A 20,871-nucleotide genomic window follows, 5' to 3' on the forward strand; every position below is an offset into this window, starting at 1 on the left:
ACAGTTCAGTGGCATTTAGTACATCACAATATTGTATGACTCCCACTTCCATCTAGCTCTGTAACATTTTCATCACTCCAAATGAAGCCCATGTATCCACTAAGCAGTTACTTTCCCCTCCCACCCACTCATAGGCTCCTAACGCCACCAATCTGCTTTCTGTCTCTATCTATTCTGGATATTTTATTTAGACAGACTCAAACAGTGTTTAACCTTCTGCTTTTGGCTTACTTAGCACAATATTTCTGAGGTTCGTCCGCAGTACTTAATAACTTTTATGTCTGAATAATATTCTGCTGAATGTATGTGCCACAATTGGTTTATCCATTCATCTGTTGATGAACACTGGAATTGTTTCCACCTATTCCTTGTGTGAATAGTGCTGCTATGATTAAGTACAAGTATCTGTTTGAGTTCCTGTTTTCAGTTCTTTGGGGTATATTCCTGCAAGTTATGTAGTCAGGTCACATGCTAATTTTATGTTTAGCTTTATGGGGAATCACCAAACTGTTTCCATAGCTGGTACACCATTTTATTCCCATCAACAATGTATGAATGTACTAATTTCTCAAAATCCCTGCCAAGAATTGGTATTTTCAGGGTTTTCTTTTATTTCTTTATTTGCTATTATAGCCGTCCTACTGATGTGCAGTGGTAGCTCATGTGGTTTTGATTTGTAGTTCCTCAGTGATTAATGATGTTGATTATCTTTTCATGTGCTTATTTTGCCACTTATATAAATTCTTGAAGAAACATCTAGTCAAGTCATTTGTTAATTTACTGTTTGTCTCTTTCCTTCAGTTGTAAAGAGTTCTTTGTATATACTGAATAGTAAACCCTTATCAGATATGTGGTTTGCAATATTTTCTCCTATTCTGGCAATTGCCCTTTCATGTTCTTCATAATATTCTTTGATACACAAAAGACAGGTGATTTTGGTGAAGTCTAATTTATTTAATTTTTCTTTTGTCTCTCCTGCTTTTAGTGTCATATCTAAAAATCCATTGCCAAATATAAGGCCATAAAAATTTATCCCTATGTTTTCTTTTAAGAGCTTTAGCATTTATCTCTAGGCTTTGCATCCATTTTTATTTAATTTTTGTATATGTTATGAGGTAGGAGTCTAACTTTATACTTTTGCATGTGAATATCCAGTTGTCAAAGTATCCATTTGTTGAAGAGACTATTCTTTCCCCATTGAGTTGTCCTGGCAATCTAGTTGAAAACTGTTTGCCCATATATGTATATATGAGTGAATATCTGGACTGTCTATTCTATCCCATTGGTGTATATGCCTATCCTTAGGCCAATATCACAGTTTTGATTACTGTAACTTTGTAGTAAGTTTTGAAATTGGTAAGTGTGAATCTTCCAACTTTGTTCTTTTGCAGTTTTGGTTTGGCTATTTGGAGCCCCTTATAACTCCAAATGAATTTTAGGAAGAGTATTTCCATTTCTAAAAAAAAGGATGCTAGAATATTTAAGGGGATTGTATTGAATCTGTAGATCTCTCTAGGCAATAATGTCATTTTAGTAATAGTAAGTCTTTAATCCATCAACATAGGATGCATTTTGGTTTATTCAGGTCTTCTTTGCTTCCTTTCAGTAATGTTTTATGGTTTTCAATGTATAAGTTTTTCACCTCTTAGTTAAATTTATTCCTAGTATTCTTATGCTATTGTGAATGTATTATTTTCTTTATTACTTTTCTGATTGTCTGTTGCTGGTGTATTAAAATATAACTGATTTTTAAACAAAGATTTCATGTTCTAAAATTTGTTGAATTTGTTTATTAGTTTTAGTAATTTTTAATGTATTCCTTTTATCATGTCATCAGGAATAGTGGTAGTTTACATTTTCCTTTCCAATTTTGCTGCCTTTATATCTTTTTTTTTTCTTTTCTCATTTTCCTTTTTCTTTTTTTCCTCTAATTGCTCTTGTTAGAACTTCTTATACTGTGTTGAATAGAAGTGGTGAAAGTGGCCATTTTGTCTTGTTTCTGATCCTGGGGGAAGCTTTCTGATTTTCCTCATTGAGATAATATCATGTTCACTGAGAGTTTTTCATAAGTGGCCTTTATTTTGTTGAGGAAGATTTCATCTATTACCAGTTTTCTGAGTGTTTTTGTTTTAAAAGTTGTTGGATTTTTATCAAAAGTTTTCCTGCTTCAGTTGAAACAATTACGTTTTTCATTTTGTTCTTTAATGTGTTGTATTATATTGATTGGTTTTCTTATGTTGAAGCATACTTGCATTCTGGAATAAATTCCACCTGACCATGGTATATAATCTTTTTTATTATGTTGTTGTTATCTTCAGTTTGCTAGCATTTTGTTGATGTGTTTTGCACTTGTATTTATAAGGGATATTGGTCTTCAGTTTTCTTTTCTCATGGTGTCTTTGACTTTGGTATCAGGGTGATACTGATCTCATAAAATGAATTAGGAAATGTTCCCTTCCCTTGCATTCTTTAGTAGTGTTTGGAAGGAATTGATGATAATTCTTCTTTGAATATTTGGTTGAATTAATCAGTGAAGCCATCTGGTCCTGGATTTTTCTTTGTTGGGAGGCTTTTTATTTTTTTTAAAACCAATATTTCTTTTTCTCCCCCCTCCCCTGAACCCTGCTGTTCTTGCTGTCTTTGTCCATTCACTGTGTGATCTTCTGTATCTGTTTCTCTTCGTTTTCTTTTCTAGGATTCAACGATTTTCGATCTAGGGAACCTCCAATGTGGAGAGAATTTCCCTGTCACTTGCAGCACCTCAGTTCCTGGTTTCTATTGCATCTTGCCTTGACTCTCCCTTTTGTTTCTCTTTTTGTTGTGTCATCATCATGTTGTGTGGCTTGCCATGAAGGCATGTGCCTCAAATTCCAGTGTCAATAAATAAAGATTTGTTGGTACTTGGCTACACTCATTAGATCATCTCTGGCTATTTGAGCACTACAACAGCAGAGTTGAGTACTGATGGCAGAGACTCTAAAGCCCACAAAGCCAAAAATATTGCTGTCTGAAACCTGACAGTTTGCCACAGGACTGCTAATGCAAATACCAGAAAGGGGTAAGCTTTTCAAATGCGAATTTTATTAGGGGAAAATATTACGATTTCAAGGCCATGAAATGTCTAAATCAAACCACCACCACCATTAGAGATGCTTTCTCACCAGTCAGCTACTGGTGATCCTGGTGTCCTGCCACATGGTGAAACAAAATGGCCACTGATCTAGTCCAACTGCCCTGCTTTCCCATCCAGAATCTTCCATCTCCCAGGGCTCAGCTGTGGGCAATCAGGCATAGGACTTGTCTCTTTAGCTTTGAGCTGCTCCATGGGCCCAGCCTCTGGGGGGCTTTGTGCTACAGCTGAAGCTGCTAGTGATCCTCAAGTCCTCTGTCTCACATGGCCAGGTCATAATGGCATTTTCATTTCTCTTCATCTTGTACGTTTATATAAGGCCCAGCAAGAGGGCTGAGACCAACCTGACTCACTCCCTACTGATGTAGTTGAATCAAATATCTAAGCAGGTGATCTAATTAAGGTCCCTTAACAGAATCTAATGCAATCAAAGTATCTTAAAACTACAAAAATGGATTAGTTAAAAAAAAATCTCTCTTCGGGATTCACCTAATTCAAACTGTCACATGGCCATTGTAGAAATAATTTGTTAATCCCTGCCCTAGAAGATTGTAAGTTTCTTGAGGTCATGGCCGTATTTATTTGTTTATTTATTTATTTATTTTATTTCTCTCCCCTTCCACCCCCCACGCCGGTTGTCTGTTCTTTGTGTCTATTTGCTGCGTGTTCTTTGTCCGCTTCTGTTGTTGTCAGAGGCATGGGAATCTGTGTTTCTTTGTGTTGCGTCATCTTGTGTCAGCTCTCCCTGTGTGCGGCGCCATTCCTGGGCAGGCTGCACTTTCTTTCGCGCTGGGCGGCTATCCTTACGGGGTGCACTTCTTGCACGTGGGGCTCCCCTATGCGGGGGATACCCCTGCGTGGCACGGCACTCCTTGCGAGCATCAGCACTGCGCATGGGCCAGCTGCACACGGGTCAAGGAGGCCCGCGGTTTGAACCGTGGATCTCCCATGTGGTAGTCGGATGCCCCAACCACTGGGCCAAGTCCGCTGCCCCATGGCCGTATTTAAATACAACTTTGATCCTCCGCAATGCCTACAGAAGTGACTTCAGCAAAATGATCATCTGAGGGCTTATTTTAGAAAAGTGTAAAAATAAATATAATGTTGATCATATTAGAGAAAAATTTGATCATTGTGGCCTTCTAATGGAAGACATTATGATGAAGTTCAGAGAGATAATGTTAGGCAGATTGTGGTGTCCAATTTCCTCCGTCTCCCCTGTACTCTCAGTAATCGGGCAATTAGGAACTAACACAAACCCTTCAACCTCTGATCGTCCTTCCTTCCCTCTTTTCTTGTCTTAAGCTGATCTCAGACTAGTACTTTAGCTCCCCTCCTTTTCACACCCAAAACTCTTTAAAAGATACTGCTTGCAATTCCATCTCTTTTTACATTTAGTACTTGACACTTTGCGATGTCCTATCATATCACCAAAACTGTTTTTACTATGGTTTCCAGGATCTCTTTATTGCACATCATTCTAAACAGTAGTAATTTTTCTGTAGCACCCAAAATTATTATAGACAATTCCCTCTTTCAAAATGCCCTTTTCTTGTGGCTTGTGTGACATCAAACTTCTTTATGTTTCTACTAATTTTGTAGGGACCCCTTTACTGTGTCCTTCATGGTGCTCTTAGTGCATTCTTTGAACATTTTTACCACCCAGAGTTCTATTGTAAACCCTCTTTTGTCCTCCATAAGCCACCTGATAGATCTCATGAACTCAAAGAGTGCATCTATATGTATAGCTCTGGATTATATATCTAATTCCCAGGCATTTCAAAGCTGCAGTTATCCTTCCCCCCACATCTGGACCTCTGTCTGTGATCCATACCTCAGAAATGGTACCACCATCTGCCAAAACATGCAATTGAGAAACTTAGGTTGTCTCTTCTTTTCTCTCACCCTCCAAATTTAATAAATCATCAGGTTCTTTCCATATGTTCTCCTAAATCTTTTTAAATCAATTTTATTTATTTTTCTCTCTTTCCACTGCTACTGTTGTATTTCAGATTCCCATAATATGTAATTAGAATAATGACATGGCCCCCTAGTTTGTCTCCCTGCCTCTTATCTTTTCTTCCTCTTACTCATTTGTCAGTAATCTTTCAAAAATGTAAATAAAAATCATTTACTTACTTAAACATCCTTTCATATCTCCTTGGTATCCTCAGGATGAACTTCAAACATATTTTGATTTTCAAAGTCCTATATAATTTGATCCCTTCATATGCTTTATCCACATAACTTCCCTCTTCTCAGTCCCACAACCATGGCTTCTAGCCGTATTTGCACTTTCATCTCTTTTCCACCTCTTTGAATAAGTTGTTCTTTGGTTGGGTTACTCATAACCTGGATATATTTTTCTCAGCTCTTTGTCTTAACTTAAGGTCCCCTTTTTACAGGAGACTTTCCACAGTAATACCAATGGACTCTATAATTCTATTTTACTCTTTGTTACTCACCATAGCATCTATTAATATCATGCTTCATTATAGTTGCTTCATCATATGTCTTTCCTGCATGGCAGTCATATCTTTGATTACCAGGCCTGAGTCTTACTGACTCTTGATCCATTCATTGACATATGATAGACACTCCATTAATATTTCTCAAATTAATGCCAATAAAAATTTTGCCTATTATCATTGACATCTTGTAAGATGTCTGCTAGTCTCACAAAGTTTAGAATTAGATCAATTTTAAGGTAAAAGCCAAATGTCAAGTGAGATTTGGAGTATAGGAGCCCTCAAGTGTGTTTGAACCCAAAGATTCTGTGATACTATAATTTTAACAAAAGGAAAGACTGCAGATCAGTTAACTAAAACGAATGCCTAAGAGCTAAAGGAGGACCATACTGAGACTCCTTCAAAGGAGTGAGAAGACCAGCTATTGTCACTTTCTTTCTCCTCCTTTCCCTTACCTAGTCTTTGTTCATTTATCTTATTTAACGTTTTCATCATAGGTAAGGCCCACTTTCAGACAGCCCAGCCCAGTATATTTACAAGGCTAAGCAGGGCCTTGTTGTGTATGTGTGGCAGGGGGTGGGTGAGGTGGAAGGAGAACTCTTAATGGAGAGACTTGAAGGTGACATTTACACTGCTGACTGACCCATCCTTATTCTCTAAAGTCCACATAAAGCTATACTATCTTTCACTGACTTGCCAGAGGTTCTTAGCTTAAATATGTTGTGGATATTTTATACATTTACTTCATTTTTCATTTGATTATTTTGTGTCCAGAATTTCAGAGAAAAAGTTTACTAATTTCTGAGAGATTTGAAAATTTTAGCATTTTCGATGGGACCCCTTGTATGTCATAATTTTCTTGTCCAGTTATTCATATACTATTTATCAGTGACTGAATCTCCATTTTTCCATGGCTAATAAAACCATTGTGCACAAATAAACTTTGGTTATATCCTTATAGGATAAAACAAGACATTTCATCAATGTTTATCCACTGATTATTTCAATCATTCAAATAGTCCTTATACCTACATAAGTAATTCCTTAAACCTTACTGTCTGTGACTATATAAACCATGCATTATTTTATTTCTTTTAGCTTTTTTTATGCATTATTTTAAATGCTTCTTCAAGTGTGAAATGCATTTTATTCCTAAAGTAAACAGTACAACTTGTTTCAAAATATGGATGAATATGAATTAGTGGACTAAGGCAAGATCCATGAATAGGTCATAATTACAAATAATGATACAAGTAAGTTTTTTTCCAATTGCTCTTAGAACAAAGGAGTGAGCAAGTGTGGGAAGGTCTAATGTGGCAATGTGTAACACCATGGAGCATGCGGTTGGGTCATCAAAAGATCCCTCAAAACCTACACTCCAACCCATCCACCCAGCCTCCTACCAGAAATTTATGTCATCTCTTTACTAGTTGCCAGCAATGAACTTTTATTTCTTTTGTACCTGAATTTGGGTGGGAGAACAGAGGCAAAACTCTTTTTGTTAGGCCTTTATGGATAACCAGAGATGCCATGAAGAAAACTTCAACATGAGAGTTAGGCAAACTCATATTTATTACATCTGCAGAGGTAAGGAGCCAAGATTAGTTTAAAGTGACTCAGACCCAACTTACCGTGCTGCAGTTTTACTCTTGCTTGAATACCTAAGTTACTGATGTGGGCTATGGGTGGAAGGCTCTTTGTCTCTTCAGAAATAACTAAGCTGTTTGACTTGTGAGTGTGGAAAGATAAGAGGCTGCAGTCCTGCTCTTAGGGACCAGCAGGCTCCAGTCCCAGGAAATGTTTAACAAAGCAAGGGCTATAAACTTTAAGTATTTAGGGGAAATGCAAAAACCAAGGCTTATCTAAAATGTCTGGAGTCCTTGCTAAAAGCTTACCTAAGATGTGAAAGAGATATATGCTAATTGAAGCCTACTGAGAACTGAAACAAAGGGACCATTTGGCCTTTCCTCTCTGTATAAAAGACGTTTGAAAATCTTGTTCCGGGCTCGGGATTCAAACAGAAAGCTCCCGAGTCCGGCCGGCCGTCAATAAACCATTTTTCCTTCTCAAAATCATTCCTGAGTCCTGGCCTCTCTATCCTCAAATAATTGAACTTCTCTTAAATTCCACAACATTAATGGCGACCACGAAGGGACAAAAATGAAGGCCAGAGACGGTAGCATTTTGCTGCCCCTTCCAAATCCCCGAGGAAGCCGGGAGGACTCGGGTGAACCCCAAATCTGGGCGCCCCTGGATTAAATTTAATCCAGAAAAGATGTGGGCTCCACCAGAATCTTCCCGACAAAATCGAGGGGCAATGGAAGGTCTGAAGAGAAAGATTCTGGGAATGAAAAAGAACTCCGAACATGGAAGAAGGTAAGACTCCCCGGGTGAGCAGAGTCTGGAAGGCCCTAGCTTTAATTGCTAGGAAGGGGAGGCTGATCACCTCCCGAGAGAACCCTAGTAGCCCCAGAAGGCTGGGGGGAAGCCGTTCTCTCTAGGCTTGGGAAAAGGAGGAAAACCGGGGAAAAGCCCTGGTGTTTTGGGTTTGTCTAACTGCATGTTAGAATCTGGTACTGGTCTTATATCCACTAAAGGAGTGGAGTCTCGATTTTAATAGGAAGGGTATTTATAGGTTCGAGTCCTAATATCCTGGAAATTGGTCTAGATTAAGGAAAACAAAACTTGGTTACAGGAAAATGGATCAGCTTTTCTGGTGGAGCTTGGTCTGGGTGTAAAGTTTAAACAGTGGAAAAGTCTAGCTGAAATCTTTTGTTATGGTGCTAATTTGTGAATGAATTTGCTTTATACCAAATGTTAAGTGTTCTGAGGTTTGTGATGGCTGTGGGGGCAGCCGTGGTGAAAATAAATATATAAACTTGTGAGTCAGATTAGTGACCTTTGTGCTTCTGTCTGTGTCAGCTCAAGGCTAGTGTTGGAGTTGTGTCCTTATGTAGAGTGGAATTACAGCTGAGCTGGAGCCCTCCCTTGCCATTGGCAAGGGGGTGAAATGATTCTGTGGCAAAAGCTGAGGAGTCTAGATGTTTGTGCATGTTCTGGTGTCTTGTCTCTGGTCTGGCCCTTTGCCCCGGCTTGGAGGCCATCTGTGTCCACGCCACGCACCCAAGTTTGTTGGGGATGTCCCAGTCAGGGTGGCTGGGTCCCTGGGAGAGTTGCCAAATTTGAGTAGGTTCTGTCTGCCCATTTTGGCTGAAAGCTGGAAAGGGGGGAGCGGCTTGCCCCTTTCCAGTGAGTCCACCCTTCTATTCATAAGCCGCATTCCTGTTTGTTGTGCACCCGACTGCCTGGAAGGGGGGGAAGTGAAGGAGGTGAAAAGCAGAATCAGAATAAATGCAGTAAAGTTCCCTCCTTAGGGTGTCAAAGCCAAAATACGTTTGCATTCTGCTCAGGTTCTTAGAAGGTATTGTAGTAACCTTAAGTAAGAGAATGTTCTGTGAAGGTAAAATTTGTGTTAAGGGTATAAATATAAAAGTTTTACAAAGCATTGTTTAAGGTATTTAAGTGGCTAATTGCAGAAAGTCATTATTTAACAAAACTGAATTGATAATAATAATAAAAGGCAATTTTATAACAAACTTATTCGGCAGCCAATCTCCCCTGCCAACTTGCTTCCAAAAAAACTGTTTCTGGTATTACATGCTACTAAGTATTTAAAGTGAAGAAAAGTTCATTATTTTAACAAACTTGGTTAGTATTAATGGCAATTATATGTTGCAAGACGTTTGCCTGGTAACTTAGTATGTGGGATATATGGAGTGTGTTTTTATTGTTAAGGCAACAGAAGATGATTTTGTCCTAAGATAAAATGATTGATTATTGGAAAGAGTAGAGTGTGGGACAGAACCTGAATGAATACTGAAAGTGTAGAAGGTTTGTGGAAGGGAAATTTTTATGATTAAATTGAGTAAGATCAATATACAAAGAAAATATTTTATCAATAGCTTCTTGTGCTTTAACCTCATCATATCCTCAATGTTTGAAGAAGAGTTCTTTTAAAAGAACATTTTATGTTCTAGAAATCAAATCCTGAAAAGTAGCCTTTTATTTCAAACTAACTGCAAGAGATTTATTCTTTTACTTTAAAGGAAAAATTAAAGTAATGGTTAAGTTCATTTAATATAAGTTGAATGAAAGGTATTTAAAGGTGTTATAAAATTAATAGGTTTTAAAAAAATTAATAAAAACTGTAACTAAGAGTTAAAATCATTTATAAATGCATTTATATTATAAAACAGTGGAAAGACAATAACTGAGATTATAGCTGGGTGAATTTAGCCTGAAACTATTATTTAAGTGTAAATTCTACACTAACCTTTCCTTTGTTTATGGTTACTTCAAGCCTAACCTCACCCTTTGCCTTTGCCTACGGTTATTTCATAATTGAGAAGAGCTGGGACATCACTGTCTCCTCTTCTGGTATTAGTAACCCTTTCTCTCATGAATTCAAGTGTAAACTAAATAAATTGCTGCCTGATAGAATAAGGTTAAATGACCACTGGAGTTTTATTATCTCCAAAACCAAAAGGGGGGTGGAGGGGGAGAAGTCTCCTGCCTTGACGGTCAGTGTTCCTAAGAGTGGCAATTCATGAGAGAAAGCAGTCTGTCTCCCTGAGGCTTCAAATAGCCTCAGTAAATATATATAAAACTAATCTTGTTGCTTATCCAAAATTCTGCTAATTTCAAGGTAAAATATAAAGTTCTAAAACAAAATGGTGCTAAGGCATTGAGAACATTTTGGTTATTACAATCTATTAAGTAAGAAAGAAAATTCTTGTGGTAAACTGCATGGTCATAGTGCAAATTAAGAAGAGTTTCAAAAGTCTTTGAAAAGTTTAAAGTAACTAAAGTCATGTTGTTGTGTCAAACTATTCATGTCTGCCTATTTGCTCAAATTGTTAAAAATTAAATATGCAGTTATATTATAAATATTCTTAAAGCCCAAATTGAACTAAGCAGGATGAAAAAGTCATAGAAATCTGATTATGGAAACAATTGGGAAAGGGCCTCCTCTTTGCAAGAGCTTTTAAGGCAAGACTAGGTGTGGCAGATTAAACCTATCTACTAGGCTAGGGAATTAAGAATCAGTTTGCCTGGTAATTTCCCAGTTTAAACCTTTGTCAGCCATAAATTGGAAAAAAAACAAAACAAAACAAAACAAAGATTAGGTTAATTTTCACAGAAGAAAAATGTTGATGTAACCCGGCGGCCTGCTGCCTCAGTCTCCCACTCCCGGGTTGGACAGCAGTGGAGGAGACCAGTTTAGGCCAGTCCTATGGGCAGTGGAAGGATGCCCAAGAAGGAGCTAACTAAGTCGGTGCCATTTCAGCACTAAATTCTATTCCTTATTTGACAAAGGGGGGGAGCAGGTAAAAACTAAAATGGTTGGAATGTGATAGAAGAAGCAGTTAAATCAAACTTTTGCGTGGGAAAGTTAAATCTCAGATAAGCTGTAACTTCTGAAGTATCCAATCTATGGAAAAACAGGAAGAGCTTGCATGCTAGGCTTAGGGGTATAAATTGTGTCATTTTTCTTTGTTCGTGGCACCAGCCATATCTGGCTCTGCACCCCTTCTTGCAAGATTGAGAATAAATTATTTTCTTCTCCACAGTCTGGTGAGCCTTAATTCTTCCAGAAGATTTCTTTCCAATGAAATAAAGGTAATTAGTGGCTCTATTAACAAATTTCAGTAAGTAAAGGAAAGTCCATAAAAACTATGGAGATCTTTCCTAGGTTATGATTTTTAAAAAAAATTAAGTAATTGTGTAATGTGTTTTAAAACCTGGTAGTCAGTATGCTTTTAATTTAATAATTTTCATAACTTAAAGAAAAGAAGTTTTTAGCTTCCTGTAAGGGAAAAAGAGAACATTCCTTGCATAAACTATTATGGTTTCAATTTTATTTAACTTGAGTGTAATCTCCCATAGTTAATTTATAAACTAAATTAACATATGTACAAAATCTTTACAGTAATGAAAATTGTAAGTGAAAATTGTAAGTTCACATTGGTGAAATTAGGCTAAAGGGAAAAGATTGTAGATATGCTCTCTTAAATAAAGAGTAAATTTCTTTCATTGGTAATTGTAATTTAGTAAGTTTATTTAAACATGAGGTGTCTAGTCAATGCGGTTATAGTCAATTATAAAGAGTTTGTAAAACATCTTCCAAACTGAAAATGTTTAAATAATTCTAGTTGTAGAAGTCATTGTTAACTAAAGAAACTTAGATTGGTATTGGTAGCAGAAATAACTTCATGATAATAAACCTGTCTGAAGGCCACTGCAAAATACACATTTAAGTAAATGGTAATAAAAGGTTGTCTTGATTCTATTGGAAATATTCTGTTTTCATTCTAACAATGAAAAATAATATTTTTCCTCTATTACTAAAGTGAAGTACCTACTGTTATCTTCATAGTAAAATTGTGTAAGTAGATGGTCATTTGATATATGTATTGCGTTAAGTTGTTTAAAATATATATAAAACAAGGAATAGACTTTAACATTGTCAAACTCTTGTGCATTCAAACCAGGCCTTGTATACATTACAGGTGGCCTCTCCATGTGAGTTGTTGGCTGGGCTGGTCACTGACCCCTCAATTGAAAATATGTGCTATATCAGTCTCTGGTTCTGCTCCTGAAGTTGATGGAAACTATATTGCAGTTTCAAGCTCCTGCAGCCAATAATGACTCGGTACAGCCAAGTGTACAATGGATATCGCCTCCAGACTGGCACTGTTCCATGGTGCCAGAGAGCACTATGCACCAGGCTAGTAGAATACTGGAAAATCTCTGGAAAACTGGAAGGATGCTGCAACTTGCTCACTGCGTTGAAGAACATGCTAAGTGGAGCCATGATACCAGGAGACTGTAAGTAAAACTTAAACACAATTGGCATTATGGCCTGCTCTCATGGAGAGATAACATGTAAAGTATTACAAACCTGAAACTCAAAACTAATAATGGCAACTCTGAATCCTTATGCATTAAGTAATACATTAGTTAATATTAAGTGCTGTACTTTTATCCTGTACTAAATATATGCCTAATAATTGTAATGTTATCTTTTCTATTTTGGATCAAGTGCAGAAGTATATTAGACATGTTAAATTCCTGGTAAAATCATTTTCTAAACAGTTAATAACATGTCTATAGAATAAGGTGGCAGTCTCAGCCAGTCTCAGTTAGCAAAAGTGAGGCTTGCTTGCTGATGGTGAGTCACCTATTGAACAAGTCAAAATTGCTAGAAATTGTACAATGAAAACCAAGGTGTAAAAATCTTTATTCTGTAGTTCTGATCACTCCCACAGGTGAAAACTATAAGAGTATTTCCAAATTAGTGTTCTAATCCTGAGTGAAGCCAGTTGCCCAAGGAGTGCCAGTTCACCAGGAGCATCTGACAGAGCGAATGAGTGTCAGTCATTGAACAGCTTGGAATGTGTCTTCAGACAAAGCTAAGTGTCTGTTGCAATTTCTCTCTAAAGATGGATAACTTAAAAAAGAATATATATGCTGTTCCCACCAGCTTTTAAGGAATGCCATCTTTATAGGCATCTAATCTTGTCTATCTCTGTAATCCAATGTGTCCTCTTTTAAAAACGGGTATTCCAAATTTTTAATTAAGTTTGTTTCTTTCAGAGTGAACATCTTATTAACCATATGAAAACTTCATCCAACTTCATACAGAATGCCAGATCCATCTTCCTCCAGTTAGAATAAATTAAAGAGTTTTTACACCTTATTAGGCAATGACTACAGCCCATGGCCAGCAGGAAGCAGTTACAGAAAAGAGATCGTCTCCCTTCAGCATCCCTTTTAAATTAAAGGTGTAAACTCTTTAAGAGTAAAATAAAAGTAATAGATGGATCTGGAACCTGACTGGAAATCCACGTGAGTGCCAGTGGCAGCAGAATAACTGCGGGAGGCCCCTGCCCAAGATTCTGCTGTCCAGAATGAAAAGTTCTAAACTTCTAAAAACGGTCCTTGATGCTGTACTAAAGACTGATAAATAATCAGTCAAGACAACAAACAGTCATCCACCTCATAGCTCCAACAATAATTATGCCAAAGCTTAGCAAGTTAATCTTTGGCAGAAAGGGGGGAATGATGTGGGCTATGGGTGGAAGGCTCTTTGTCTCTTCAGAAATAACTAAGCTGTTTGACTTGTGAGTGTGGAAAGATAAGAGGCTGCAGTCCTGCTCTTAGGGACCAGCAGGCTCCAGTCCCAGGAAATGTTTAACAAAGCAAGGGCTATAAACTTTAAGTATTTAGGGGAAATGCAAAAACCAAGGCTTATCTAAAATGTCTGGAGTCCTTGCTAAAAGCTTACCTAAGATGTGAAAGAGATATATGCTAATTGAAGCCTACTGAGAACTGAAACAAAGGGACCATTTGGCCTTTCCTCTCTGTATAAAAGACGTTTGAAAATCTTGTTCCGGGCTCGGGATTCAAACAGAAAGCTCCCGAGTCCGGCCGGCCGTCAATAAACCATTTTTCCTTCTCAAAATCATTCCTGAGTCCTGGCCTCTCTATCCTCAAATAATTGAACTTCTCTTAAATTCCACAACATTACTACTTAGCATTTGTTTTGATTATGCATTAGTTTTTATGCATACGGATGAACACACATGGATGGTTATATAATTGTATGATGAGTATGTTGAGGAAATCATGCTTGCACATACATTGAATGATCAAGAAAGAGGCGGATAACTTCACCCCTGGGTGGAAAATTTACTATGTTCATTAAGCAAGTTGAAGTGAAGACAGCAAGGGGCTTTTTCTGCGCAGGTCTAGCTAACCAGTTGAAGCTGGTTTTAACTTCATTGCTTCAACAGGATATTCTTGACCACCAAAAGCAGAATTCGGCAGAAAGAGAGGGTTGCATCTCATTACCTTCTGATTTACATACAATTCTTTCTTTTGTATCCTAGCAACAGGGAGAGAAACAAATTACTTTCGGGTATTCGGTCATCTTACATCCATCATTTTCTCTCTGTGAGGTTTATGATTCATCAAGTTACCAGCTTTAATATTAATCCAGAGAATGTCCTAATAGTTTTTGCCAGGCACCCTTCACCTCCTTATTCCTCAGACTGTAAATCATGGGATTCAGCATGGGTGTCAAAATGGCATAGAAGAGAGATATTAGCTTTTCCTGAAACACAGAGGGTCCAGAGTGGGGTTGTATGTAAATAAAAATAGCCATGCCATAGCATAGGGCAACGACTGTGATATGAGAGGCACAAGTGTGAAAAGCTTTCTTCCTGCCCTTTGAGGACTGGATCTTCAGGATGGTGGAGATGATCTGGATGTAGGATAAGAGAACCAGGCAGAAGGGTGTCATCAGCAAGACAATGCTAGAAACCATGATTATGACCTCATTGGAGGAGGTATCCACACAGGCCAGTCTGACCACAGCTAGGATTTCACAAGATATGTGATCGATAAACTTGTTCGTGCAGGTTGGCAGCTGAAAGGTCATGGAAGTATGCATAAGAGAGTTGATGGAGCCACTAATCCAGGATGTGATGGCCAACCTAGTACACAGCCCTCCATGCATGATGACTGAGTATCGCAGGGGCTCACACACAGCCACATAGCGGTCATAGGCCATCATTGCTAGTAGAACAAACTCAATCCCACCCAAGGCCAGGGAGAAAAATAATTGTGCTGCACAGCTCAGGTATGGGATTATTTTATGCTCTGCAAGAAAATGCACCAGCATCTGAGGGACTATGCTCGATGCATAGGAGACATCAACAAGGGAGAGATTGGTGAGAAAGAAATACATGGGAGTATGCAGTCGGCTGTCCAGTCTGATTAGAAGAACAAGGAGAAAGTTGCCCAGCACTGTTACCAGGTACATGACCAAGAACAGGACAAAGAGTGATACCTGAGTGCTCCAGTCCCTGGACAGACCGAGGAGAATAAATTCAGTTGTCCATGTCTGGTTCTGGCTTCCCATTAAAAAATGAGGATTACTAATCTGCAGAGAGAGTTAGAAATAACAGATGCTATGAGTCAGAGAATTTAAGAAAGCACATTGTCTATGTCCTGCCAGCTTTATCCCAGTTCATATCTTCAAGAGACCCAAATGACAAGCTTGATTCCAATATGCATTATATCTCCATTGCATCAGAGAATGAGGCTAGTGGCTTCATAAGGACACAGTGGTCTCAGCAATGACAAGTGAAGACTACAGATAATGGGTCAAATTTTTGGAACTCTACATATTATCATATTACCTCAAACTAGAGCCAGGATAGAAGAACAGGTGGTAAGATAGCCATAAATCATAAAAATGAAGAAAAATGTGCATAGAAAGTTAAAGAACTACCTTAAATATGTCAAGTACATCAAATATAAAGAAATGTGTAAATCCACTACACCTGCACCTGGGTCCAAATTCAGACATTAATAAAATTGGAGGCAATCTTAAATAGATCTGAAGTCTTGAAAACTTCTTGGAAGCCTCGAAGATACTGGGAACCACTAGTTTTTCAAAGCCTTTGTTTTTTTCAGATTTCAGTGGAAGGGTTTTTTCCTTTTTCTTTTTACAACTTTGTATTGTTAAGAAATTAGCCCCTTGGATATCGACTCAGAAGAAAGTGAGTAAGCATATGGATTCTTAGGCTTTTTGTAGATACAAGAGAGAAGTAAAAGACTTCTTCACTTTCTAAGGGTGAGAATAGGATACAAATTCACATAGATATACATTGAAACAAATTTTCCCTTTTTTATTCTCTTGCTCAGCAAACATTTTTTTTCCCAGCAGAACTAGTATGTTTTATTATCAATTTTGAGCATGAAATAGTAGCACCTTACACTAAATTTTTGTTGTTAACCTGATTCATTCTTGTTATTACTCCATGCTCACCTATTTTACTACACTCCCTTTATTGCAGTGAACAAAAATAAGGAAAAGTAAAAGAGAAAGGAGGTAAATGCATTTGGGACAGAATCAGAGATTCTTGACTCATCCCAGAACCCTACAGCAGTAAGGCTATGATATCTAAGCTTAAAGGTGAAGAGTGGCTACACTTCAACTGACTTACCTAATAATGGACCAAATAATACAAGTACTTTCAGAAATTCCCACCTCATTCATGTCTCACAAATATATGACAGAAACTTTTCCACAATGCCTGAACTCCCCTTTCTTGCTTTTCTGTCTTTTTGTCACAGCATCTCCACAATTCCTTACTTTTATATACCTCAATTGTTAGCAGCCTAATTAACACCTTCTTTCTTCAAAATAGAAAATCAAATTTAAATGTTTCATTAAAATTTAATTTAAATTTCATTAAAATTCATTAAAAATAAATGTTTCATTAAAAAGCTGTTAATCTTTGTTGAATGTATAGCAGATCTACAACAGAAAGTAGATACCTCTTTTTTTCATTAATTTAGCAAATGTATTTGAAGTACCATCTTTGCTACATATTGGATTTCAGGGGTCAACGTTACATTTACCTTCCCTTAAAGATCTGAACTACAAAGTGGAAGAAAAAGAAATAGGAACAGGTTGTAACCATATAATCTGTTCCTCTGTTGCACTGTACAAGCTGCGCCTAGAGAACATGCAAGCCTGTGGCTCCCTGTGTCCCTCTTACCCAACCCTGCACATGTCTCAAGCTCATCCCTCATCTCTTTATAAGTGAATGAATGTGTTGAATCCTCGAAAATCTTGAGCCTCTGAGCCAAAAGGCTCTTCCACATCTTTTCTGCTTCCTGAGGCCCTGGCAAACTATTAGCCTCACAGTGCTTCATTTTCTTCATCTGTAAAAGAGATAGTATTGGTCAACTAAAAGGGTCTTTAGTAAAATTAAATGAGTTGAATATCTACACTTCCTACATAAGTGTATGAAGATAATTAGTTTAACCCTTCATTTCATGCTCTTGATGACTTTCAGGATATTATTCCTTCATTTATTCCCTCTTTCTAGCATCTTCAGGTTTCTCTTGCTCCCAAGTGGCTCCTTCTCCTTTAGTATAAAAAATGTTCAGACTCCTGAATTCGGGGGAAAGGAATCTTTGCTAAATAATTACCATTCAAACTACTTCATTTCACATCTCTATTGATTATTAGGTCTATTTACAGGGTTCATTTTCTCATAACTTCACACTTTAACACACGGTTAAATTTCCACTCTCACAAATCTATAGAAATCTGTAGAAATTGCAGTCTTAAAGAGTACTGGTCACTTTCTAATCTTCAAATTCATATGAAACTGGATTTAATGGAATTATTCTGCTTTTTTTCTTTACTTAACTTTAAAAAAAAATAACTATGTGTTCCTTCAAACTGTCAACTCTGATACTCTTTTGTCCTGATTTTCCTCCAATCTACTTTCCTCATTGTATTCTTGGATAATTCCTTTAAACCCTTCTGTTCCATTTCTGTGAGCATTCTCTAAGGATCTGTGTTCAGAACTTGTATTCTTTTTTCCACTGTTTATTCTTGGGGGATTTGTTATCTTTGACTGTAATATTTATCAACTCTACATGGCTCACTCTCAATTCTACGATTTTATCCCACTCCTCTGCAAAGGTCCAGAAGTGTTCTCCAATAAGTTAATGAATCTTTCCTAACATCTCACAATTGACTAATCATCTTTCCACAAAGGGCATTCATTTCTGACTCCTTTGTATGTGTTAATGGAACTAAAATTCTTCCAGCTTCCCAAGGCATCATGTTTCATTTTTCCCTCCTCTTCACTCCTCCACAAAATAAATTCTGTACTTTCAGTTCTTTTATTACTATCTCTCATCTCTCCCTTAATGCTCATTTCACACTGCTAATAAGATCACATAGACTTCATTGCCTCCATCTGGTGGAGTGCACCAGTTACTTTTTAAATTTCCCTAATGTAGCCTCCACCCATTCCAAACATCTTATATTCTAATCCCAGAATAATAATAATACACAATGTAAATTTATTCACACTACATTCATGCACAAACAGATCTTATGATGTCTAATTGTTTACAGAACTAAGTTTATCCTTGACAGAGATATTTCCATACAACCCATATCCAGTTCTTCCCTGTCTAAGTTTAATTAGCATTTTTCATGCTATGATTTTACAGCGAATAATTTTATTAAAATAAAATAAATAATTTAAATAATAACAGTAGAAATGTGGGAGTCTTAGATGTGAGTGAAAATAAGGAATGGCACTGAAATTGAAAGAAAAATCAGAGATGAAGTATGGACAGCAGAGAACAACTTTTCACTGTTAAATATTACCTTTGTTTGACCCTAGTTAAAAGAACTTCTATGTGTCTTCTCTGATTATCCAGTAATTATTAATTACAGAAAACATGAAGACCAACATGTATTCTCTGTGAGAAAGACAGAAACAAAAAACAAAACAGAAACAAGCATTCAAATTTCTCACACAGCTCTTTTTACATGATTCAATATGCCTAATTCGAAAGTTAAATTTTGGACACTCGCTATCACCTATTTAAAAAATAAAGCAAATCCTTTCATTGATTCTATGGATAGTCACATTTTTCTAACTATAAAAGTTTTGCCTAAATTTTAAAAAATTTAATTTAATTTTTCAACCTATTCTACTTCCATAAATTTACCCACAATATTTTTTCCTATTGTTTCAATCTCCTATTACATTATAACATCATTAGCTGAAAATATATCACCAAAACAAGGAGATGAAGAATAAAAAAATCACACAATCATACTTATCTAGGTCTAATGTGAGAACCTGGAGTGGCTTTTATCTGGATCTTGTAGGTAAAATTTGGTTTTACTAAGTTCTTGCTTCCCTAATACTGAGCCTGCACTCTAATCCTTAGTTTTTCTTCATCGATGTGCTAAATAGCTTCATGCAGTTCTTTATAACTCTCCACCAAGGCAGTGACTTACAGCAGAAATGCCCAGCTCTAAAATTGAACCTTAGTCTCCTCATCCTAAAAGGAATATCAGGAAAGTCAAGACCTTAAGTCAAGTTATATATATTTCTAATGGTAAATTTTCAGTGATTTTTTTTCACTTCTTTAAAAACAGGTATATAGATCACACAAGATGTTACATTAAAAAATATAAGAGGTCCCCATATACTCCACTCTGTACCCCACCCCCGCTCCTCCCACATCAACAACTTCTTTCATTAGTGTGGTACATTCATTGCATTTGATGAATAAATTTTGGAGCACTGCTACACAGCATGGATTATAGTTTACATATCCATTCCATTCAGTGGGGTATGGCAGGATATATGGCAGGATATATAATATCCTGCATCTGTCCTTGCAGTGTCATTCAGGACAACTCTAAGTCCTGAAAATGCCCCCATATCACACCTCTTTTTCCTTCTCCCTGCCTTCAGCAACTCCTGTGGCCACTGTCTCCACATCAATGATATAATTTCTTCCACAGCTAGAGTCACAATAATTCTATTGTAGAATACTACTAAATCCACTCTAATCCATTTTTTATTCCTCTATCCTGAAGACTCTGGGATGGAGATGCCCACTCCATCTCTAAATTGAGAGGGGCTTTGATCCCATCATGGCTGATGGAAGGGATTCTCCTGCTTGCAGTTAATTTTTGATAGCATTTCTTAGGAAACATTTGGGTTTTTGGAATCCTGAATATTAGCTATCTCTCAACCAGTCTGTTATAATTTACTTAACCTCATACAAGTGGAAATCCCAGATGAAAGTCCCATCCGTGTGCACTTTCCCACAGTTCTGCATGTGCCTGAGAGGTAAGGATATAGCCCCAAGTAACAATATGACTTCTTAATGTGAAGTGCTCTTTCACCACACCCTCCCATATTCTGCTCTACTAGCAATGATAAGGCCAGGAAGAAACCAGGAGCAACAATTCATCAAGAAAAATGTGGGAAGCCTGACACATAGACAAAATCAACCGAACACTGATAGGATTTTTACCATGTTGAGGCCACACAGACAGGCTCATTACTTGCCCTTCTATGGATGCTTGTTCAGATAATACTGTTTGCATTTTTAATCAGTTTTTAATTGTATTTAATTTACATTGTTATTCACATTTGTAAAAAAGCCAGTATCCTGGGCTTAGGACTTGAGTTTCTTTTCCATTTGTAACTTTCTAAACCACATTTTATCATCATACCCTGGTGGATATGTCATACATTAAAAATTATCTAATAGCACTCCATTTCTACTGCCTGAGGCTTAAAAAAATTATCATTTTCTCCCATATTAAGAAAAGAGAAATCCTGATTTAGTAAGACTCAGGAG

At 37.1% G+C, this 20,871-nt stretch overlaps 1 protein-coding gene across 1 annotated transcript; it reads right to left on the reverse strand.

Annotated features, from left to right (window-relative positions):
- Positions 1–14,650: 14,650 nt before the first annotated feature.
- LOC101434367 (olfactory receptor-like protein OLF3) lies at positions 14,651–15,583 on the reverse strand. The gene has a single exon (XM_012520677.2). The coding sequence runs from the start codon at positions 15,581–15,583 to the stop codon at positions 14,651–14,653; it is 933 nt and encodes a 310-aa protein (XP_012376131.2).
- Positions 15,584–20,871: the final 5,288 nt, after the last annotated feature.

This window comes from Dasypus novemcinctus, chromosome 5 (assembly GCF_030445035.2).
Source record: "Dasypus novemcinctus isolate mDasNov1 chromosome 5, mDasNov1.1.hap2, whole genome shotgun sequence".
Lineage (NCBI taxonomy): Eukaryota > Metazoa > Chordata > Mammalia > Cingulata > Dasypodidae > Dasypus > Dasypus novemcinctus.